General features: G+C 34.2%; 1 protein-coding gene across 5 annotated transcripts in view; it reads right to left on the reverse strand.

Annotated features, from left to right (window-relative positions):
• Window positions 1-185: 185 nt before the first annotated feature.
• Window positions 186-24783, reverse strand: part of Rad17 (RAD17 checkpoint clamp loader component) — a 35804-nt gene continuing 11206 nt past the window's right edge. For all 5 annotated transcript variants that reach the window (XM_078015486.1, XM_040273583.2, XM_005319528.5 and 2 more), the window contains 12 exons: window positions 23068-23204; window positions 22532-22584; window positions 22214-22339; window positions 22052-22121; window positions 18407-18518; window positions 15571-15753; window positions 14026-14111; window positions 13768-13914; window positions 10762-10911; window positions 9613-9733; window positions 2928-2985; window positions 186-907 (listed from right to left, as the gene is read on the reverse strand). In XM_078015486.1, coding sequence (XP_077871612.1) covers window positions 664-907; window positions 2928-2985; window positions 9613-9733; window positions 10762-10911; window positions 13768-13914; window positions 14026-14111; window positions 15571-15753; window positions 18407-18518; window positions 22052-22121; window positions 22214-22339; window positions 22532-22584; window positions 23068-23204 — 1487 coding nt within the window. In that variant the 3' untranslated portion in view covers window positions 186-663. The remainder of the gene's footprint in view (window positions 908-2927; window positions 2986-9612; window positions 9734-10761; window positions 10912-13767; window positions 13915-14025; window positions 14112-15570; window positions 15754-18406; window positions 18519-22051; window positions 22122-22213; window positions 22340-22531; window positions 22585-23067; window positions 23205-24783) is intronic.

Genomic DNA, 24783 nt, shown 5'->3' on the forward strand with positions numbered 1-24783 from the left:
ACCACTGGGAACCGCGCTTTGAGAAGGTAATTAAGCAACCTCTTCGGAGAGTCCCAGAGCTAGGTGGCCAGCGTCCCCTTCCCTACTTTTTGAAAGGTTTGATAATGGATGAAGGATGAGTGCACAGTGCCTTAGGGACACATGGCAGTTAAGTAAACAATGTTAAAAAAAAAGAGAGAAACGAATGAAATCCAACATTTTAATTTCGATATAAATTATGTAAATATTTCCAAAAAGTTTCTAAAATATTATACTGTACAACATATAAAAAACAGTATCTGAGAAGCTAGAGACAATAAACTGTAAATAAGGCACAAAGTTTATTTACACTGAGTTGCATCTTATACTATTTTGTGATTCATATTTACAACATAAAGGTTTTGATTTCTGGATGATTCCTTCACATTTTCTGATATTTGGCATAATGTTCAAACAATACACACTGATCTTCTTCCCCTAACCCATTCACAAGACTAAATAAATACTAGAGAAAAAAAAGTTAAGAAGAGTACTTGAATGTTTGATTTTCTATTTAATTCAAGATGACAGAAGAGTCAAGTTGCTTGTGATGAAATACTATAATAATAATTAAATTGTCTATAATTCACCAGAAAAGTATATTAACTCTGTTCAAGTACTACTTGAATCTGTCAAAGCTGATTTCTATGTTCCATCACTCTCATAATCTTCTATTATTATATCTTCTTCTTCCATGTCCACTTGGGAGGAAAAAGGTTGAGGCTGGCTAGCAGGCAGTTCACTCCCACTATTCTGACTCAAAGGAAGAATTTCTGGTTCAGCAGTCTGAGTGAGTTCACCCTGATTTTCCTCTGTAGTCTGTGCTCCATTTCCAGTGTCAGGGTCTATCAATCCATGCTCTCTGTCCATCAGGGCTTCCATTTTCAATCTGTTAGATTCATAGTGCAGGTATTAATTGTATACAAGGAGGGGATTACTTTATAGTATGAGTGTGATGATTCTGAAACCACCTCCTCTGGTCCTTCACTTATCTTCACTGTGTACACTGTTTAGCCAGTCCCTTTAGTTTAACTATAAAAACCAAAACTAAACTGGGTACCATACTACACACCTGTAATCTCAGCTATACAGAAGGCTGAGGCAGGAGTATCTCAAGTTTGAGATCAGCCCCTGGGAAACCTAGTAAGACCCTGTCTCAAAAAATTAAAAGGGCTGGAAATGTAGATCATGATAAAGTGCCTCTGAGTTCCATCCCCATTCAGAAGTGGGGGTTAGGGTGGGAGTGGGATGGCAGCCCAACCACAAGGTGAACAACTGAATAAAACTAGCAATGCAAAGAGTGTTAATGTCTTCAGTAAAGAGTTCCTACAGACTAAAATGAAAAAAACAAAAACAAAACAAAACACCACCAAAAATGGGCACAAATAGAAAACTTATTAAAGAAATACAAATGTCACTAAACAAATTGCTCTAACTTTGTAAATTTTAAAACAGAAATTAAAATAGTAAGATTTTTTTTTCTTTTGCCATACTGGGGGTTGAACCTAGGTCCTTGCACACGCTCAGCAATTTTACTACTGAGTTACAATCCTAGCCCTATTTATTTTTGCTTTGAGACCAGATCTCACCAAATTGCCCAGGCTGGCATGCACTTGTAATCCTCCTGCCTCAGCCTCTAGTGCAGCTGGGATTACACATGTACCAATGTGCCCTGCTGGCAAAGACACTTTTGAAGGGATAAAACCCAAGCAAGGTTCAGTGAAGCATGCCTGTAATCTCTAGCCTGTAATCCTAGCCACTAGGGAGGTTAAGGCAGGAGGATCACAAGTTCAAGATCAGTCTTAGCAATTTAGCAAGACCTGTCTCAAACAAAGAAAAAAAGAAAAAAGAAAGGCTGCAGGGGGAGGGGTGCTCAGTGGGAGAGTGCTTGCCTAGTACATGTGAGGCCCTGGGTTTGATCATTAGCACCCCAAAAAATAAATAAAGGAAGAAAGAATGCTTAGAAAAGAAAAGGAAAGGCTGACGATGTTGCTTTAGTGGTAGAGTGTCCCTAGGTTCGATCCCCAGTACTGCAATCAATCAAATAAAATAACAGTAAAGTAATAAAACCCAGTTGATGGATAGTTTAAAGAAAAAGAACATACTAATACTGTGAAAGTAGATATAAAATTGACAAAATATTCTTGCCAGCAACCTGGGAACAGAAACCAAAAGCCTCAAAAAGGAACAGACCTATTGACACAGCATTTCATTTCTAGGAGTTCATCCAAGTAAATAATATTTGACGTGCAGAAAGGGTTATTTACAAGGCTATGATAACAAAAGTTGAAAAGGAGCTAAATATACAAAATAAGGTATGTGTTAAATTACAGGAAATCATGCAGCTATTAAATATTAAGTTCAATGTTAATATTTAATAAATAGTAAATATTATCAATATGAATCAAGATATTAAATATGGGAACATAAAGATAACAGTACTAGTCACTGTAATTCAGAACATCAACAAATCTTGCCTCCAAGTCAGATCACATAGTTGAATCGATAATTAAATAGTAAAGATTTCAATGCATTTACTTATATTTTAGAAGCAAAAGGACAATAGAAAATACTTATCCTCCCTCTATTTTTATGTCTTGATCTCAGGATGGAGACAGCAAAGAGAGCTGGTCTTTTTTGGGGGGCAACACTGGGGATTGAACCCAGGGGGCACTTTATCACTGAGCTACAGCCCCAGCCCTTTTTATTTTGATATAAGGTCTCACTATTCTGATATATTCTATCAGGAAAGGGTGAACATATGATGTTGAATAAAATGAAGGATCAACAGTGTAATTAAAAGGTCTTTAATCACTGGATGTAATATATCTATTTTTGTATCTGACACATAACTTTTATTTATGTATGTTGAGTATATTCGTGGATATTTCAGTAACAGCTCTTCTTACCTTCTAAAATGTTGCTTCAGAGGAAGTCTTCCAATATCTTGGATAAAAGAAATCTGAGCTGAAAACAGATATTTTTAAAAAAAATTTAAAACATCATCATTCTTTTATTTATTTTTTAATTGACAAATAGGAATTAATTTAACATATGTATTACCTCAGATACTTACTTTTTTGGTGAGAACACTTAAAAATACTCTTAGGAATTTCAAAAATACATTATTAGGGCTGGAGTTGTAGCTCAGTGTTAGAGTGCTTGTCCAGCACAGATGAGGCACTGGGTTCAATCCTCAGCACCACATAACAAATACAAATAAAGATATTGTGTCCATTTACAACTAAAATATTTTTAAAAAATACATTATTAACCGTAGTCACGATGTACAACAGGTCTCATGACTTATTCCTCTTAACTAAAAGTTTTTGTCCTTTGACCAATATCTCCCCAATCTCCCCACCCCTCAGCTCTGGGTAACCAATATTTTACTTGTTTCCATGAACTGGACTCTTTTACTCCAAGTATAAATGAGATTATGTATATTAGTCTCTCTGTTTTTTTTACTGCACATGACCTCTAGAAGCATCCATATTGTTACAAAAAAAAAAGTTTTAAACAGTTTTCAAAGGAAAATGTATGAATAGCCAATAGGTATATGCAAAGAGGATGACTATTCTTTAGGAAATCACAAACCAAAACCACAAACAAGTAAATCATTGTTTGGCATGGTGGGGCATGCCTATAATCTCAGCAACTCGGGAGGCAGGAGGATCACAAGTTTAAGTCCAGCCTCAGTAACTTACTCAGATCCTGTCTCAAAATGAAAACTAAAAAAAAGGAACTGGGGATGTGGCTCAGTGATAAAATGTCTCTTGGTTCAATACCCAGTATCCAAAAAACAAACAAAATTATTATATGATCCAGAAATTCCAAAACTTTATGGGCATATACCCAAAACAACTGAAAGCAGAGTCTCAAAGAAATATTTGTATATTCCTATTCATAGCAATATTACTCACGATACAGGTTGAATAACCCTTATTCAAAATGCTTGGGACCAAAAGAAGTATTTTAGATTTTGGACTCTGGAGTGTTTGTATATACATAATGAGATATCTTAGGGATGGGATCCAAGTCTAAACACAAAATTCATTTGTTTCATATATACCTTATACACACAGCCTAAAGGTAATTTTATGCAATATTTTTAATGCAGTCATATGAGGTCAGATGTAGAATTTTCCACGATGAATCATGTTGGTGCTTTAAAAGTTTCAAATTTTGGAGCACTTTAGATTAGATATGTTCAATCTATAGTCAAACTCAAATGTCCATCAACAGAGAAATAACCAAAATGTGGCAAATACATACAATGGAATATTATTCATCCTTAAAAAAGAAGGTAAATTATGATGCACACCACTCCAAGGAAGAACCTGGATGACATTACTCTAAGTGAAATAAGCCAGTCACATAGGACAAATATTGTATGATTCTACGTATGGGAAGTACCTAGATAGTCTAATTCATAGAGACAGAAAGGGACTAGGAGAATGGAGAAGTGGGAAATAAACATTTAATGGTTATAGAATGTCAGTTTTGCAAGATGAAAAAGTTCTGGAAATTCGTTGTAGAATAAAATGAAAATCCATACTACTACTGGACTATATACTTAAAGAGTTATGATGATAAATTTCATGTTACATATATTTTATCACAGGTGAATATTTTAAAAGAATGACACAGAAGATTTCTAGGATGACTGCCTGAGTTCTTGTGTACCCATCCCTCAGTGAGTAAGCAAAACTGGTGAAAAATTATCTTTTAAAAATCATTTACAGTCTCTGGAAGTTGTCCTAAAAACATACAGCAAATTAAGATATTCAAAAAAATCTAACAGGAGAATGTCTGCAGCATTTGAATCACTATCTTTCCCCACTCTTTCCTACCCCTAGTTCAGCTTGAGGGAAATTTTGTCCTTCATGGGTGTAGCTAAGCTTGCAGAGCTCCCTTCTAATGAGTGTAGAGACAAGGGATCCCTTTCCCCACTCAGAGGTTATGGGCTCTACCCCAGGTGCACTGCACCCTCATCCAACTGCAATCTCCTGGGCCCCAGTGTATTAGTAGAGCAGTGTTCACACTAAGATGATCAGAGGTCTGAAGGTGACCACTCAACCAGTATAGTGGCTCAGGGGGAAAGGCAGTTCATAGAAAAAGAGAGCGCTGAAGTTCTCCTCAAAGAAATTGGTTTTATTTGAAACACTGTGTGGGAAAGTTCAAACCTTTTTTTTTTTTTAATTGTAGATGGACATAATAACTTTATTTTAATGTGGTGCTGAAGATCGAATCCAGTGCCTCACACATGCTAGATAAGCACTTTACCACTGAGCCACAACCCCAACCCGTAAGGGTACTCTTGATACCAGCTCCTCTTAATTAAGAGCAGTATGCTAAACATAAGCCAATTGATTCATCAGAAAGAACTAGGAAAAGAGACAGCTAAGAGTTTTCCTGGAATCAGAACAAACCTTGGAGATGAGCCTCAAAAAACCTACTTGTCCTCAATCATAATGGGATCAGATTGGAGATATTTGGGGGCACTGTTGAAAACAACTGAGCAATCAGCCAGTAATTAATGTAGCCAAACAGATGAAAGTGATACCAGCTAAGGCACACAGCTGTAAAGAAACATCAAGAGACAAAGCCTTACCAAAACGAGCCTACCATAAGTAGGTGACTGAATGAACACACCCCAAACAGGGCTTTCTAAGAAGTATCAACGGCTTCATCTGCAGAAGATAGATTTCATTAAACAGTTTAGCCAAGTCACAAAACAAATAAGCACATAACAATTAAAAACAAGCCCCCCAAATGAAGGAGGAGAATCAAGAGTCTAGAATTGATGCAGTGTATGTGTAAAATGTCTAAGTTTTCAACAAAAAATGATTAGACATGTAAAGAACCAGAAAGCATGACCCATACACATGAAAAAGCAGGCAAAAGAAATTGCCTTTGAGAGGTCCCAGATATAAATTTAATAGAAAAAGACCTGGAGGAGTCATTATAAATATGTTCAAAGAAAGAAATCATGCCTAAAGAAGTAAAGAAAACTATAACAAGAATGTTTCATCAAGGGGCTGGGGCTGGGGCTCAAAGGAACAGCACTCGCCTAGCATGTGTGAGGCACTGGGTTCAATCCTCAGCACCACATAAAAATAAATAAATAAAATAAAGGTATTGCATCCATCTACAACTAAAAATATACTTTTTAAAAAAGTTCTGGACCTGAAAAGTACAATAACCAAAATTTCAAATTCACTAGAGTAGACCTGAACCAGCAGACAAAAAAACCTAGAAAACAGAATGAAGAAAAATGAACAAATTCTCAGAGCAACTTAACTGTCTCAAAATGAAAAATAAAAAGGACATGGCTAAGTAGTAAAATGCCTCTGGGTTCAATTCCCAGTAAAAAAGAAAAGCCAAGACATATCCACAACAAAATTTTATAATCCTTATAAAGTTTTCAAATCTAACATTATGAAGGTTCTTAGATATCTTTTCAAAATACACTACACAATATAGAGAAACTGAGTAAATAATAAAAAATACATACATTTAAAAAATGGAAGACAGATTTTTTAAATATTCAAAAGGAAGGTACAAGCTGGGCATGGTGGCATATGCCTATAAACCCAGCTACTTGGGAAGCTGAGACAGGAGAATTGCATGTTTGAGGCCAGCTTCAGTATCAGAGACCCTGTCTCAAGAAATAAAACAGGAGCTGGGTTTGGAGGTGCAGGCCTGTAATCCCAGTGGCTCAGCTAAAGCAGGAGAATTGCAAATTCAAAGCCAGCCTCAGCAACTTAGTGAGGCCCTAAGCAATTCAGCAAGACCCTGTCTCTAAATAAAATATAAAAAAGGGCTGGGGATGTGGCTCAATGGTTAAGCGCCCCTGGGATCAATTCCCAGTATCAAAATAATAATAATAACAACTACAACAACAACAAAAATAAAACAGGTTGGAAATGTAGCTCGGTGATAGAGTGCCCCCGGGTTCCCAGTACTACAAACAAAACAAAAGCAAAACAAAAAAAGGGAGATAGAAATATGGAAAGGAAAAACATCAGAATAAACTGATATTAGACTGAAACTGAATGTACCGCTGTGAACTTATGTTTTCCACACACATTTCCTAGCTTTATTTCACTGGACTGGTCTAGAAACGATGATATTCTAATAACAATGATCATACTAGGTGTGCTCAGATCCTTTCTCATAAATATCATTTCACTGAAAGGACACAGAGCTCACTAAAATCCTGATTTCCAGAACTGGTGCAGAGAAAGTATACAAGGAATTTGGAATGATTTGTTTCAGAAATTGAAACATTAAAAGAGTATTGGGGATACATCAAAAGGTAGAATTAGTTTAAAGCAAAGCCCATTAGTCTAATCTGGACAACCTGAGGTCAAAATAAATAATGATAGCAAGAAATTACAACTGAAGAAATAAGAATCAAGAGTCCATACTAACAATGTAAAGCCTATCAAATAAGTAAATAAAAAGGGGGGAAAAGCAAAGTTATACCTTATAATATAATTCACCAACACAAATGTAGGAGGAATAAATAGCATTTAAAAAATGTGTCAAGTCATCCCAGATTCAAAATTTCATTATCAGAGGATGCTGTAACTAACGGGTGAAATTTTAATGAGAAATGGGGTCTTTTTTTTTTGGTAGCAGAGATTGAACCCAGGAACACTTAACCACTGAGCCACATCCCCAGCCCTTTTTATATTTTATTAAGAGACAGGGTCTCAAGTTGCTTAGAGCCTTGCTCCTGAGGCTGGCTTTGAACTCTGATTCACCCTCTCAGCTTCCCAAACTGAGGGGAATGCAGGTGTCTGCCACTTCACCCAGCTGAGAATTGGGGTCTTTACACAGTTTCAAAGGATCTCTTCACAAAAATACTTAACTTTACACTGGAAAATGTGAGAGTTACCATCTTACCAAATTATAAAACTATATTATATAGCATTATATTCTCCTGACATGATACACTGAGAAGAAAGAATAATATCTATGGTATTCCTGCCCAAACTACACATCCTGAAATCAAGAGAAATCATCAAATTGATGGATAGTGTATGTAGTTACTGTCCTACATGCTTCTAAAATGTCATGGACAAATAAAGACTAAGGAACTATTCCAGATCAAAGGAGACTAAAGAGATGTGGCACTTAAATTAAAGGCATCATGTGATTGTGCATTGGACTGTGAACAAGAAAGGAGAAAAAAGGAAAACAAATTTATTTTATAAAATACATTATCTGGTAAATTGGCAGAATTTAAAAGGGGTCTATAAACTAAATGGTAGAAGTGTATTGACATTAATTTCCTGATTTTGATTTGCATACTGTGGCTATATAGAATGTCCTTGTTTTCTGGATGCACATTACAAACTTACTCAAACTTGATTAAAAAAAATTTGAATATGTGTGCTTATGTGTACAGAGAAAGAAAAAGACTATATGTAAGGCAAATGGATAAAAAATTTTTGTACTATTCTTGCATCTTTTTCTAGGTTGGAAATTACTTTGAAATAAAGTTAAAAAAAAACAGTGTATTCTTTAAAAAAAAATTGGCAATAAGAAGGAAACTTCTGGATCCTGACCTATAGATTAATCATGTCCACTGGAGCTCAACACTTTTGCCTATGAATACACAACATTTAAAAATGTTAAGTATCAATATTCTCAAAAGCTACAAAATTAGTTTCTTGTGTTAAAGGTGATAGATATTTTTGTTCTTTCTTCTGATCACCCAAAAGGTAAATTCTTATCTTTACAATTTCTAAGAAGTTTGAAGAGGTATATGGTAAGTTACTAACATTTTCAGTGTCCTCTGCTCTAAATTGAAGGTTAGCACCATGTGACTGTTAATGAAAATATATTATAATAAACACCATTTGTAATACTGAAGTCACACAAAATATTCATCAATAAGGTTAAATAAACTTTTAAATCTTGAAAAATATATTAATTTCAGTATATTTTAGCATTAGTACTTTGAAATTAACTTATAAAATATGAAATACTATCCATGGTAAGTGATAGAAGTCAATTAATTTGTCTCATTCTACCTATTTCTATAAGCACAGAAAAAAACTTGGGGAGACTTCACACTAATCTAAGGTAGATAACCTTAAAGGTAACGTACTTTCAATTTTTACTTTATGTACTTACATATTTTTGTTTATTATAGTTTGTTAAGGTCTGTAAACAAGTAGTTGGTACTAGAGGGATTGAACCCAGAGCCTAGGCTCTATTACTGAGCTATATCCCCAGCCCATTTTTACTTTTCATTTGGAGACAAAGTCTCCCTAAGTTGTCCAGGTTGGCCCCAAATTTGCCATCCTCCTGCCTCAGCCTTCTGAGTTGCTGGGATTACAGCTGGGCATATATATATATTTGGTGCTGCTGGGCCTTGTGCATGCAAGGCAAGCACTCTACCAACTGAGCTATAGCCCCTCCCCAATTTTTTTAAACATAAGGCATATATTAATTATGGATCAAAAAGTAAAGAAAAGGAAAAAAAACTTATCTTACTAGTATATAACCATAAATTGACTCACAAAAAGAAATTGGCATAAACACTACTTCTTGGGAAAAAGGAAAACCTCTTAATACCTTGATTTCTCATTGGAATGGTTAGCAGAGCAAGATATGGCAACAGCTGAGTTTGGAGGCATAAAGCTGGTAGGCAGAAGTCAGAAAAAAGTGCTTTTGCTGCCATGCAGTTTTCCCGATACTGTTTAGAAAAAAAAATGATAGGAAAATGAAATTTAAAAATATAGTTCTGTGTTCCAAATAAACTGTTTATTATATCACATACTGTGTGAGTTTACATACCACAAACATACTTTTGAGAGTTTATCTAGAAGGAATCCTTTAAGATTTTTCCTAGCATTATCTAATATTATGTCACATCAGCAACAACCTCACACATCGTGTTTATCAATCATTCTGACTATATCAAGAGGCCATGTCTAAGTGACTGACCTATATAATACAGGCTTATATAAGAACACTTGATGATGTTGATATAATCATGAACCTGTTTGACAATGTAGTTTTTATTTTTTTAATTTTTTTACTTGTTGGTGGACCTTTTATTTAATTTATTTATATGTGGTGCTGAGAATTGAACCCAGTGCCCCACACATACCAGACAAGGGCTCTACCACTGAGCCACAACCACAGCCCCAACGATGCAGTTCTTGAACATGCTCCACCAATGTTAAAAGTTCTCAGAATGTGTCTGTGTAGTTAAGTGATGAATGAATGTACATCATGAGTAACTAGTAGTCACTATGGTGTACAACAGACCTCAAACTTATTTCTTCTAATTGAAATGTATATCCTAGGTTTTAACTAAACTAGGATGTAACTAAACTTTGATTTCAGTAAAATTTGTGCTTTCAAATTTTGATATTTTAAAAAAAATTTTAAAAAAGACCTTAAAGAAAATGGTCCTTTTTACATTTTTATAATCATTCCAAGAAAACCGCAGGCTTCAGCAACTTTTATTTTACTAAAATAAAACCTTTTTCTTTTTTCACTTTAAAAAACAAAACAGGGCTGGGACATGGGCAGGACCTGGGTTCAATCCTCAGTTCCACATAAAAATAAAGGCATTGTGTTGTGTCCATCTACACTTTAAAAATATTTAAAAAGAAGTCGTATATATACATATACATGTATATTTATATCTTAGTTCACATGCAATAAAGTTCACTTTCATTCAAAGTATACTTTAAAATTTTACTTTATTTTTACCTTTTTAAATATTAGAAACCACTGAGGTTTGTGTAAGGGTCGAAAACTTGATCCTCCTCCTTGGCAATGAGCAAATCCTCGGGCTTTGTTGGAATGCATCACACCTCTTGTAGCTACAGATGTACTATATTCCCTGAGTAAAGAGCGTGTCTAATAAATGAGACAAGACATGAAATATATGAGATTTACAAAATAGTGTAATAATAATGTTTTATTATTATTATTGTTGTTATTAGGTACTGGGAATTGAACCCAGGGGTACTTACTCACTGTACCACTTCACCATCCCTTTTTAATTTTTCTTGTTTGAGACAGGGTCTCACTAAATTGGTTAGGGCCTTGCAAAACTACTGAGGCTGGCTTTGAACTTATGATCCTCCTGTCTCAGCCTCCTGAGTCTCTAGGATTACAGGCTCGTGCCACAACAGCTGACTACAAAATAGTATTATTCATACTACTAAGGCATACATAAAAATTAACTTAAATATTTGGTTACTATGTGTTCACTTTTCCCAACATTACTGCAGCCCTAAAAATAATAGTGCTACAAAATTATTTAAAGCAAATTCAACTTTGACAAAAAACCAAATGCAGTGAAAGAACTCTGCTTGGGTCTTGGATAGGGGTGAGGTAAACAACTGTACATACTTTTTTTTTTAAAGAACAAGGTATTTTTAATTTTTTTTTAAGATTGTTGATGGACCTTTATCATATTTATTTATATGCAGTGCTGAGAATCAAAGCCAGTGCCTCTCACATACTAGGCAAACATTCTACCACTGAGCTACAACCCTAGCCCTTTAAATACATTTCTGAGGCAACTTGGGACAATAAATTAATGTTAACTTTCTTAGATTTGATGTTATAGACCAGTATCTTTATTAATGCTTTAAGTATTAAGTGTCATGTTTGCAATTACTTTCCAATTATGCAGTCAATAACAAATGTGTAAATACATAGAGAGTAAGCAAATGTTGCAAAACATAAAAAAACTAGTAAACAAAAAGTTAAATATAAGCCAGGTGCGTGGTGCAGGCCTGTAATCCCAGCAGCTCAGGAGGTTGAGGTAAGAGGATCATGAGTTCAAAGCTAGCCTCAGCAATGGGGCAAGGCACTAAGCAACTCAGTGAGACCTTGTCTCTAAATTAAATACAAAATAGGGCTGGGGATGTAGCTCAGTAGTTGAGTGTCCCTGAGTTCAATCCCTCGCACCCCTACAAAGTTAGAAATAAACAACTTTTTTTTTTTTTTTTTCTGGTATCAGGGATTGAATCCAGAGGGTGCTTTACCACTAACTTACACCTTCAGCCCTCTATTTTTTATTTTGAGACAGGATCTCACTAAATTGCCAAGGCTGGCCTGGAACTTGTGATACTGCTATCTCAGCCTCCTGAGTAGCTGGATGACAGGTGTGTGCCATCACAGCTAGCAAGGGTGTGCAGGTCTTCAATGTACTATTCTTCCAACTTACCTATATGTTAGAAATTTTCAAAATAAAAAAGAAGCAATTATATGAAGATATAAAAAATGACAGAGGGCTAGGGTTGTGGCTCAGCGGCAAAGTGCTTGCCTAGCACATGTGAGGCACTGGGTTCGATTCTCAGCACCACATAAAAATAAATAAATAAAGGTATTGTGTCCAACTACAACTAAAAAAATAAATATTAAAAAAAATGTCAGGGCTGGGGTTTATAGCTCAGTGGCACAGCACTTGCCTAATGAGACACTGGGTTCAATCCTCAGCACTACATAAAAATTAAAAAACAAATAAAATAAAGGCATTCTGTCCATCTACAACTACAAAAAAGTTAAAAAAATGACAGAAGTTTAAGATGATGATATATATATTAATTACCTTGAGTTGATTACTATCAACTGTATACATGAATCACTGTATATTACATTGAACCTCATAAATATTATGTGGTAAACAAAAAATATTTCTAAAGAATTATAAAAAAGTTAAGTAAATGAGACAGGCATGGTGGCACATGCCTGTAACCCCAGCTAATCAGGACACTGAAGCAGGAGGATCCCAAGTTTGATAGACCCTGTCTCAAAATAAAACATAAAAAGGGTTAGGGATGTAGCTTAGAGGTAGACTGCCATTGAGTTTAATCCCCAGTACCTAGAGAAAACAAACAAAAACCACACACACTAAAATGCCGAGTAATGAAATCTATAGTTATTAATGTCATTCAATATTTATAACAAAGAAATATTAACATATTAAAATAGTGTTGTCCAGAATAATTTCTATAATGATGGAAATAGTCTGTAGTAGGGTTGTTCAATACAGTAGCTACTAGTCACATGCAGCTATCAAATACTAGAAATATGTGGCTATTGTGACTGAGGAACTGAATGTGGCTAGTGACTGCTGTACTGATCAGGGTAGGTAAAGATAGTAGGAAAAAACATAGAGGCTGAGCATTATGGCGCATGCCTGTAGTCCTAGCTTACTGAGGCAGGAGGTTCACTTGAGGCCAGGAGTTTGAGACTAGCCTGTTCAATGTAGTGAGACCCTAATCACAAACAAATAAACAATTTTGATGCTGGGAATTGAAACCAGGACCTTGTGCATGCAAAGTACATGCTCTACATTAAGCCAACCTCCAGTTAATACAAATTTTATAATAATTTGTATTTATAATAATTTATATTTCAAATATTTTTTTAAAATTTTTAAATGAACAGTAGAACAAGATGTATAGTCCTTGTCTTTATAATTTCCAATGGTTATTAATCTTATATATAATTATTAAGTGTATATATATTAATTTTGAAATCAGAAAATAACTTCAGAAAAAATTAGTGCTATATTATTAACAGAAAAATCAGATAACTTACTGAGGCTTCTTTATAAACACTGGATTGGATTAATTCATTTTAGCATAGTAATTAAGGAGTCAGAAAATTATGTCAAATAATTAAGGCTAAAAGAAAAATTTCTTTTCTCAGTTCTAAGGAAATACAAACATAAACATTTAGGTCAAATGGTCTTACATTCCAGTCACCACTGAGGACATCTGCAAAACTGAGAAATTCACTGGCTCTCACAAGATCATCTACTTCCATGAAGAAATCTATGTAGTTTTGGTGGAGATATAAATTAAATAAGTCTCCTGGCATATGAGACATTTCTACTACTTCCTATAAAAAGAAGCAGAAACATATACATAATTTTGATCAAAATATCATTGTATATATGCACATACGTAATATATGCTTGGTAAACAGTACTAAGTGTCATAAAGACCTTACCTCGGGTTGAATAAGTAATGTATCCCGCTCATGCTCTGATAAATGAGATGGCAACTGAGGTGAGTCCAATTCTGTTAAAGGTGCTCCTATAAAAAAAATTTCTGTAATTATTTAAAATAATGCCATTTTTACAATTAGCATCTTTTATTTGAAGATTTTCAACACTTCAGACACATAATGCCAAAATACTGAACAAGCTATTAAAAATTAAAAACAACAAAATAACTGGAAGTTTGCCAATGGTATTACTATTAATAAGAACTAAATTTGAAATTCCAATGCCTGAATTATGCTTTTCCAAGCCTAAAACATTCCACTTTCTCAAAGCACTTCTCATTTTACCTTTCTAGCTCTGATTGCTTTCTTCCTTTGATTCATTTCAATATAAAACTCTTATTCAGGGCTGGGATGTAGCTCAGTGGCAAAGCGTCTGCCTTGCATTCGCAAAGCTCTGGGTTTGACCCCCAGTTCCAAAAAAGACAAAATAATAATAATAATAATAATAATAATATTAAAAAAAAAAACTCTTATTCAATATAAAAACTCTTTACACATTTTATTTACTATGTACAAAGATGCTGCTCTCTGCCTGGGAGAATAGTAATCCAGTTCCCTAAAGCAAGAGAGGTCATAAGCAAACAGTGTAGAAAAAAAAAAAATGGGTGAAAGGAAAAGAATCAGGTGAGAATGGTCACTAAGATACAGAGGTGAGAGGATCCAGGACACAGGAAAATCTCTACTGCCACCTAAGTGATGGCCATTTCATTTTCCCATTGTGGCATGAAGGTTTCCACAAAGAAATCCTAATTTCTTCCTTCAGAATTATATGACTATAAACTGATATTTGCTATATAAAGAACAGGAATTTGAGATTTCATTCAAAGGAGGGACAATTTGGGAGGATAGGAATGAGCAACAGGGATAGATGGGGTAAGAGGCAGAAGGCATCAAAAAGGGAGAAGATGGCAATGAACACTTCTGGTTGGGGGTCAGCAAGTTATTGAAAAGTAGAGAAATTTAAGAGGAGCAAAAGAAACCTTAAGTTACCTGGCTATTTGCCTAAGACCCTCTTGCCTAGAGCCTAATGCTAGGAGAACTCTGAATAGCAATTCTTGCCACTCAAACTCTAGAAGGACTGATGTCTTACCTTTAACAAACTATAATTTTAATAATTTAAAGACATGAATATGGCCGACAATTTTGTGGAACTGGGAATTTAATCCAGAGGTGTTCCACTACTGAGCTATATCCCAGCCTTTCTATTTTTTGAGACAGGGCCTCACTAAGTTGCTGAAGTTGGCCTCCAACTTGAGATCCTCCTGCTTTAGCCTTCAAAGTCACTGGGATTATATTTAATCCTGTTTATAGTCAGAAAACACTTCATATAGTAAAATGCACTTTCCTGCTATGTCTTAAGCCTTGCCAGACAGTATCTAACCTAGCCCTGGCTCTTGTAACAAAACAATTTCATGGCATTTTAAAAAAATGTGTTATTTCCATTTTGAGACTAATATCCAATAAAAAAAAATGCACAAAATTTCTTACTTTTACAATACAGAATTTTCCCCAAAGCTCTGAAGAGAAAAAGAGAAGCATCTTTTCCACCAATAGCTTGAATCTCTTGATTTTCAAAAACCCTATCAGGTTTTTTGACTCGCTTTGATTTTGATAGCGCAGCATCTGATTTTAATGATACTCCTTTTTTCCTTGGCCACAAATTGCTCTCTCCTAAATAATATACACCAAAGTGACAATAGTTTAAAATAAAATCAAAATATGAAATTAAAGTTAAGAACATTTCAGTTAATTCCAATTAAAATGTTTTTTTTTAATAGACAATAATTATAAAATACATGAACTGTGTCAGAGTCCTCTTTGAGAGGCTAGTAAAAATGGAAAAAAAAGGGGCTGGGGTTATGGCTCAGTGGTTGAGTGCTTGCCTCGCATGTGTGAGGCACTGTGTTCAATCCTCAGCACCACATAAAAAAGTAAATAAATAAAGATATTGTGTCCATCTACAACTAAAAAATAAAATATAAACGAAAATGGAAAAAAAGGTTATTTTAAAATTATCTCATAATTTCCAGCACCAAAAGAAAAAAAACTCATGATGCCTATTGCAAATTTTCACATACATAATGACTCGTTAATGCATTAGTATCATCTTGGTTTCTCATGGTGTTATATATACCTTACTGCCTTTGGTGCATGATATACACTATTTAATCCTCACAGCAATTCTATGAGGGAGGAATAATTATAACAGTTAAAGAACTGAATATAAAGAATTTAAGAAACTGGCTTAAGGTCAACAGTGAATAATGAGAACCCAAGAAGTCCGGATTCAAATCGTAGTATTTATTTCATTAGGCTGAACAGAGAATTAAATTGGAAAAACCATGGAATTGCTCAGATACTTCTTGATCTACTCAAAAATTATATTCTTCACTTTAAAATTTCTGAGCCCAGAGCAGTAACGTTAGGACTCCAAATTGGTTCATGTTAATTTTTCTACCTCATAGATTCCAGCACTAAACTTAAGCATGTTTGTTTTGTTTTTTCCATAGAAATATGTGAAATTCTGATTTTATTTTTAAAAAATGTTTAATTATTTGTGGTACTGTGAACTGAACCTAGGCATGCTCCACCAATGAGCTATAGTCCCAGTCCTTTTTATTTTTTATTTTGAAACAGGGTCTCACTAAATTGTTGAGTCTGGCTTTGAATTTGTGTGGTAGTCCTGCCTCAGCCTCCTGAATAGGTGGGATTATAGGCCTGTGCTAGTGTACCCAGCTTACTTATTTATTTATTTATTTTTGGTACTGGGGATAGAACACAGGGGCACTTAGCCACTGAGCCATACCCCCAGCCCTTTTTTGTTTTTCTAATAGACAATAATTATAAAATACATGAACTGTGTCAGATCCTCTTCTTTAGAGACAGGGTCTCACTGAGACCTTAGCCCCTTACTAAATTTCTGAGGCTGGCTTGCAATCTCTTGCCTCAACTTCTGGAGCCACTGGGATTATAGGCGTGCGCCACCACACCTGGCACTTCACTTACTCTTTATACAACCCCATGAGATAGGTTCTTATATAAAAGGTGAGAAAATAGAGGCACAAAAAATGAAGTTACTCACACAGTACTACCCAACTGTTGCTGAGGCTGACCTTCAAATTTTGATCCTCCTATCTCAGCCTCCCAAATTGCTGGGATTACAGGCACATGCCATCATACTTGGTAGGCCTATCCACTTGTTAAGTGACAGAAAGAGGATTTTCCCTAATAAGTGACTTTAAATAATTTTAAAAGGCAAAGTAGCAAATCATATAAATGAATCCAGGTTTGTCTCAAACAGATCTAAGTTCTTTGCACCAAGCTTCAGAGGTACATAGGTAAACAATGATATATTCATAAAGAGGTGTATATTCATGTGTGTATGTATAAAATTTTAAGTCACTGTATCAATAAAAGTGTAGATAGGTATAATCCCCTCTTACTGGAGATATGTTCTAAGAACCTCAATGGATGCCTGAAATTTCAGATAGTACAATGCTCCATGTACTGCTTTTTCCTATATATATAACATACACAAATTTAATGCCTTTCCAACTTAAGTATTTATCATGTACTGTGGCCATATGCAACTTTTATAAGTTTGAGGTGTGACAACAAAACTAGCACAAATTTCTTTTCCCTTTCATATTTTCAGGGGTGAAAGATTCCTTCGTACCAATAGATCTTAGCAATCCCAGCATACAATTTTTTTTCTTTCCTCATTAAGAACTTTCAACTTCTCACTTAAAAGCTAGCACTTTATGATTTCTCTTTGGCATTTATGAACTGCCAGCATCACTACTCTTGCACTTTGGGGCCATTATTAAGTAAAATAAGTTGCCTGAATTGTGATGCCATGATAGTTGATTTGATAACCAAGATGGCTCCTGACTATCAGGCAGTGTATAAACTGTGGAAACAATGGACAAAGGGAAGATTCACTTACTGGATAAGACAGCAAAAGATCTCATTGGATTATTCAGAATGGTGCAAAATTTAAAACTTGTGAATTGTTTACTTCTGGGATTTTTAATTTAGTATGTTGAGACTGCAGTCAACCATATATAACTTAAACCACAGGTAAGGGGAACTACTGTATATCAGTTATAAGTTAAAATATGTTTAATTTGGGTTGGGATTATTGCTCAATTGTAGGGCATTTGCCTAGCATGTCCAACATCCTGAATGTGATCTCCAAAACAGAAAAAAATAAATACAAATTTTAAAAAAGGAAGAAAAAGATTAGTTTGATTTCATTTCATGAATAATTAAGAGAAAGTCATTCATCTATCTAATGCTATACAAATGTATCTTTTATAGTTACCTTTTGAAGAAGAAAACTGGAGGCTGTTTATTGCACTTCTGATATCACCAGAACATCCTTGACAAAGCAATTCTAGAGAAGTTTTATTGGGGACAATAATTTTTCCTCCGTTCTAAAATGAGAAAATTAAAATTTAAAAAAACTTTTTCTTAAAAGAAAAAAAAGTTGTAAAGTTAATGGAGGTGAATTATATTCTTTCAAACTTAAATGGCAAAAATATCTCCATGTTAAACACTAGTGTTTCAACTTAGCATAGCTTAAGATAAAATTCTAGGAGTAGTAAATATTGTTTCTGTTTTTACTTTGACCAGGTTATATTTCTAAGTTCTTGTTTTCTCACTATATGTATACATGTACACATGCACACATACATAAATAAGGCTGTTTCATATATGTTTCAGATATGTCTATTTTTAAGATATGTATGAAAATCTAAATATATATCTATATATGTTTATATCAGTTTACCATATCCTTGTAGTGCAATTATAAGGCAAGAAACTTTTACCTACCTTTCCTTCTTCAGAAATCCCTAATGGTTTATTGACAAATGACTTATGTGACCCTTCATTACTTATCCCACTTTGGATACTGTAACAACTGATTATAGTAGAAAAATAATACAATACTACAATCCTTCAATGTATAATTTTATTTTAAAATTTACTAACCAAACTGTTGCAAGAGTTCCTTATGAAAAAGTCTCCTCAAATCCCAAACTTCATCTTAAGTGTTAACATTTAGTTAGTATCTTTCCAGACCTAAGCTCTTCTCAAACTTGTGGGCTGAAGTGATCGTCTACAAAGCCATCTAAGTGGTCGGGGCTACAGGAGTGTGTCACTATGGCCAATTACAGTTTAATTTGTTTTATAAATTGCAAATATTTTCTTAAGTGCTCATGACTATGTTTTAAATTTGTTTCATTTAACTTTGTTAATGCCTTCTGTTATTTCCTAAGTTTTACATTTTTTAAAGCAAATCTTACATCAGTTCATCAGTTATTCTTTATGATTTTAGGGATTTTATTTCTTTCCCGTCTCCAAACTCAATATTTTTCCTTACATTCTTCTAATGTTGATTTCTGTATTTAAACATTTAATTCACCTAGAAATTTCTTATATGTATAATATGAAGTAAAAATACAACTTTATGGTTTTATCTATGTATATCAAATGGTTTTAACACCATTTTTTGACTTAAAAAGTCTACTTTCCCCAGAGACTTAAAATGCTACCTACATTATATAGAAAATTCCCATTTACACATGTAGATCTATGTCTGTGCTGTCTTCCCTTTTCATTCTTCTATATTATTATTGTGCCAATATGACACAGTCATAATATCTATAGTTTCAGATTATGCTATATTTAGATAGTCTTTCCCTTCATTGTTCATTTACAAAACTTTCTCTTTGCTGTGAATTCCTGTTCCAAATTAACTTTTACTTTTGTTATTAATACATCTAATCAAAATCATTTTGTTGAACTGGGTGCCATGATGTAAGCCTGTAATCCCAGTGACTTGAGAGGCTGAAGCAGGAGGATTACAATCCAAGGCAGTTTTAGCAATTTAGGTGAGACCCTATCTCAGAATTAAAAAAAAAAAAAAGGGCTAGGGATGTAGCTCAGTGTTTAAGTACCCCTGGGTTAAATCCACAGTACTCTATCACCCCCCCTACAAAAAAAAACTGTTTTGAGGGCTACAAGGTAGCTCAGTGGTAGAAGGTGTTTTAGCATGAACAGGGGCTTGAATTCAATCCCCAGAACCAAAATTTAAAAAAACAGAAAACCAAAAGTCCTTGGTAAAACACTGTTTTGAGACGGTATTTGTTTTTAAATATTTCTAAATATAGCTGGGCATAGCGATGCATGCCTGTAATTCTAGGGAGGCTTAGGCAGAAGGATGACAAGTTCAAAGGCAGCCTCAGCAACTTAGCAAGACCCTCAGCAATTTAGTGAAACCCTCTCTCAAAATAATAAAAAAAGGGGTGAGGATATAGCTCAGTGGTAAAGTGCTCCTTCAATTTCTAATAACCCCACCTCCCCAAAAAAATCTAGATATGGATTATTTGCCAAAAAGAAAATGTAACTTGAAATCACAATCCTTAGAGGCTAAAGAAAATCCCATGAATGTTAATTATTACAAACATACAAATGTGACTAAAATCACGTAAGATGCCAACACTTTTAATATAATTAAGGTAAAAGATATGAGAGATTAAACCGTTCTTTACAAATGCCTATACTACATTATCATTCGTGGAGAGCCTAAGGAAAATATCATAACATATGATCTTATATATGCTTGAAGGACTTGACTAGTGCATTTATTATTGCTTCTGTGACATAAAGTAACAAGGATGACATCAAAACTATACTGGTTCTAACATTCTTTGACTTCAATTATTTAGAGTTAAGTATGTTAATTACATAACAAAATATGGCATCTCTTTCGACTATACAATATAACTTTTTTTGTGTGTGATTCTGGGGATTGAACACAGGTCCTCACATATGCTTGGCAATTGCCATACACATAGCCTCAACAGTTGTTATTTATTCATTAAAATGTTTAACCCTCAAAACAACCTCTTCCTCGGACATTTCCCTCACTTCTTGTAATTGCAACAAAAACTATGTGTCATGCAAGATCTGGGTGATTTGTGGCAGTAAGACAACCTAGAACCATATGACTGGAAGAAGTTCCATCAATTTATTTTAATATCATCGCAACTTGGAAGACAGAAAATATGATGCATCAAAATTGACAACAGCTATTTTACAATAAGGTAAATACTATTAACATTACTTACTGAACTGTATACTCTTACATGGTTAAGATGATAGACCATTATTTCACTTTTAAAATTTTTATTTTTGCAATGCTGGAGATTGAACTGAGGCCTTGTGCATGCTATGTAAGCTCTCTACTACTGAGCTATGTCCTGAGCCTATGGTATATCTCATTGCCACAATTTTTAAAAAATGTATGTTTGTGTTTAACTTTATTTTATTTATTTATTTTTTATGTGGTGCTAAGAATTGAACCCAGTGCCTCACACATGCTAGGCATGTGCTCTACCACTAGACGACAACCCCAGCCCCTATATGTGGCTTTTAATTTATTTATTTATTTATTTATTTATTGGTTCCAGGGATTAAACTCAGGGGCACTTAACCACTGAGCCACATTCCCAGCCCTACTTTGAATTTTATTTAGAGAAAGGTCTTACTGAATTGTTTAGTGCCTCACTTTTGCTGAGGTTAGCTTTGAACTTGATATCCTCCTGCCTCAGTCTCCTGAGCTGCTGGGAGTATAGGTGTGTACCACCACACCCAGCTTGTATGTGTGTTTTTAAATGACAAGTGGACAATAGTAGAAATGAAATGTTGATGATTAAGATATCTAGATTCCTCAAAATACTTTCTTGATGATAACAATTCAGAGTCAAAAGACAAGCAAAAGAAAAATTGTAGAAAAAGGTTAGAGAGCTTTTTAATTGATATTTCTTACATTTACTAACATGAAATGCCTTATAAAATTTTTGAATCCTAAAAACCAAAACCACATCTCTAACTCCTCTAGTTTACAATTATATAAGTGGGGCTTTCTGTAGCTACAATGTAATATTAATCAGAGAATTACCTTATTAGCTTCTATAGTCACTATTCGGTTAAGAAATTTCATCATAATTGTTGGTGCCACAGGGTTGAAACTGTAAAGTTTTATAAAGAAAGACGGTGTTAAATGATTGATTTCAAAATATAACATATATGTAAACATTATAAGCAGAAATTTATTTCTCACCTAATGTTTGCAATAGAACACTCTTCTTGAATTTCTTTGGGAAAGAGTAACCTATGATTATTATCTCCACTGGCACTGTCAGAGATTATAAATATAAGAGGACACCGGCCAATCTGTACATACTTCCTAAGAAAATAACAAAAACCAACAATGTTGACATTTAAGCCACTTGACATATAATGACTTACTTAATTACCCAGCCTCCTGCTTTAATGGTATGGATTGAACCCAGGGCATCATACATGCTAGCTGAACACTACAGTCATTAATCCCAAACCACAATGCAAATACAGAATACTGTATTTCACTAATATTTACCTTAGAACTTCATGTAAAGTGTGAGAGTCTCGATAAAACTGGTTAGGTAAATCCTATTAAAAATATAAGACCAATATTAGTATTAGTATTCCACTGCATACTTATTTTCAGATTTATATTCATCAAGAAGAAATTTTATTTATCCAGTGTATTTTAACTATAATTTTCAAATAAATTATGAGAAACATAAAATAGCTGTTAGCCTAAATAGTAAAATGTACTAACGAATACCTCAATTTTCAGATCAAAGTTCTCAGGGTCACTTTAGCAGCTACAGTACAGTGAGAAATAATTTTCCAAATATTTCCTTTGTTTTTCTATACTTAGGCTATTACATTTGTAAAGTCTATTAATTTAAAGCTACTCTATTGTTAACCTACAGCTATGTTATTTAAGTTTACTGAAAAAGCCTTTATGTTTTGGTAATCACAAAGCAACTATTATTGATACTACGTAGGGAGTTAATGTTAACACGTAAGACATATCTCAAATTGTTTACTAAATAGCTATGACAGGGTTTTAAAAGGTCTCCTTACTTCAACCAGAATTATCTTCTTATCAGTTCTCAGATCATCTCCAAGCATTTGTAATTTGTTATATTTTGTTGCTCTTAGTAGAAACTCTCTGAACACTGCTATCTGAGATTGATATGGAAATGAATGGAAGTTTGATTCTGAAAGAAAACACATTTATCACTTTAATTTTCAACAAATTAGACACTAATATTATACACATATATATACCCATGTATAAATTTATTTCCATATGCATGATGTAGCCCACAATATGTTAAGATTATTTTATAATGAAACAAGTCTCCAATACTGTAAAATTGTTCTAATTTAAAATAGCATATTCATTTCAAAAGATAAGGATCAATACTGACAACAGTAAATTCTCTGTATCAATGATGTATCGGGGTTAGCTGACTTTAGAAAACAGCTGTCAGTATAAAATTCATACAATTGGTAAAAATCTCTGACTTTGGATGACACAATTAAGACTCTTGAAATGGGGGCTGTGGTTGTGGCTCAGGGGTAGAGAGCTCGCCTGGCACGTGCAAGGCCCTGGGTTGGATCCTCAGCACCACACAAGCATAAATAAATAAATAAAATAAAGATATTGTGTCCAACTAAAAAATAAAATATTTAAAAAAGACCCTTGAAATGAATGCAAGATTATAATTATTGTTGATAATAAAGGTTTAACAACAAAAACAGGATGGCTGATTTGTCAATTTAGGGACAAAATGTCTCTTAAGCTATGTTTCACATAGAAGACTTTAAATAAAGATTTATCTGTCAAAAGTAATGTTACTATTTGGAAAGCAGCAAAAATTCTAGGAGCATGGGGTACTTGCCAAATATGGTATACATAGAGCATATTAAATAAGAGCCTGGAGAAAAGATTTTTGAGAAATACTCTACATTAAAATGTCTTTCTAAACAACCCCTTTTACTTCTTAATGGTTTAAGAGATTATGGCTACCCCCAGTTTAACCTTTTATAGTATAAGCAAAACTACAAAAGATTAAAATGATAGTGCTCGTCAGGCTTGGTGGCACATGCCTGTTACCCCAACAGCCATGGAGGCTGGGGCAGGGATTGAAAAGTTCAAAGCCAGCCTCAGCAACTTAGTGAGGCCCTAGGCAACTTAGCAAGATAAAAAATAAGGGCAGGGGATGTGGCTTAGTGGGTAAGTACCCCTGGGTTCAATCTCTGGTACCAAAAAAAAAAAAAAAAAAAAAAAGAGTATATAAACATGTGTGTAAAGTTATAATGCTATTTTATAGCTTTAAAATGTTATAATGATTATTTTTTTGATGTTTGTCTTAAATCCTCCTTCAAAATTCAAAGACCCTCTTTGCCTTATGTTTTGATCTAATTTGATTCTCACAAGTATTTACTAATCTAAGCTATCTTATCAGGAGGCATATTCCTTTAACACATCTTTTTTCTTTGTACTGGGGATTGAACCCAGGAGCACTTAACTATATCTGCAGTCCTTTTTATTTGAGACAGGATCTCATTAAATTGCTGAGGCTGGTCTCCAATTTGCAATACGCCTGCCTTAGCCTTCCTGAATTGCTGAGATTACAGGCTTGGCTATACACATATGTATATACACACACATAAACACACACACATATGAATATATATGTATATACATACGTGTGTGTGTGTGTGTGTGTATATATATTCAAGAACTTTATAGTTTTACATAGTAGTTGGGTTCACCAACAAACTATTCAT

Source organism: Ictidomys tridecemlineatus, chromosome 1 (genome assembly GCF_052094955.1).
Source record: "Ictidomys tridecemlineatus isolate mIctTri1 chromosome 1, mIctTri1.hap1, whole genome shotgun sequence".
Classification (NCBI taxonomy): domain Eukaryota; kingdom Metazoa; phylum Chordata; class Mammalia; order Rodentia; family Sciuridae; genus Ictidomys; species Ictidomys tridecemlineatus.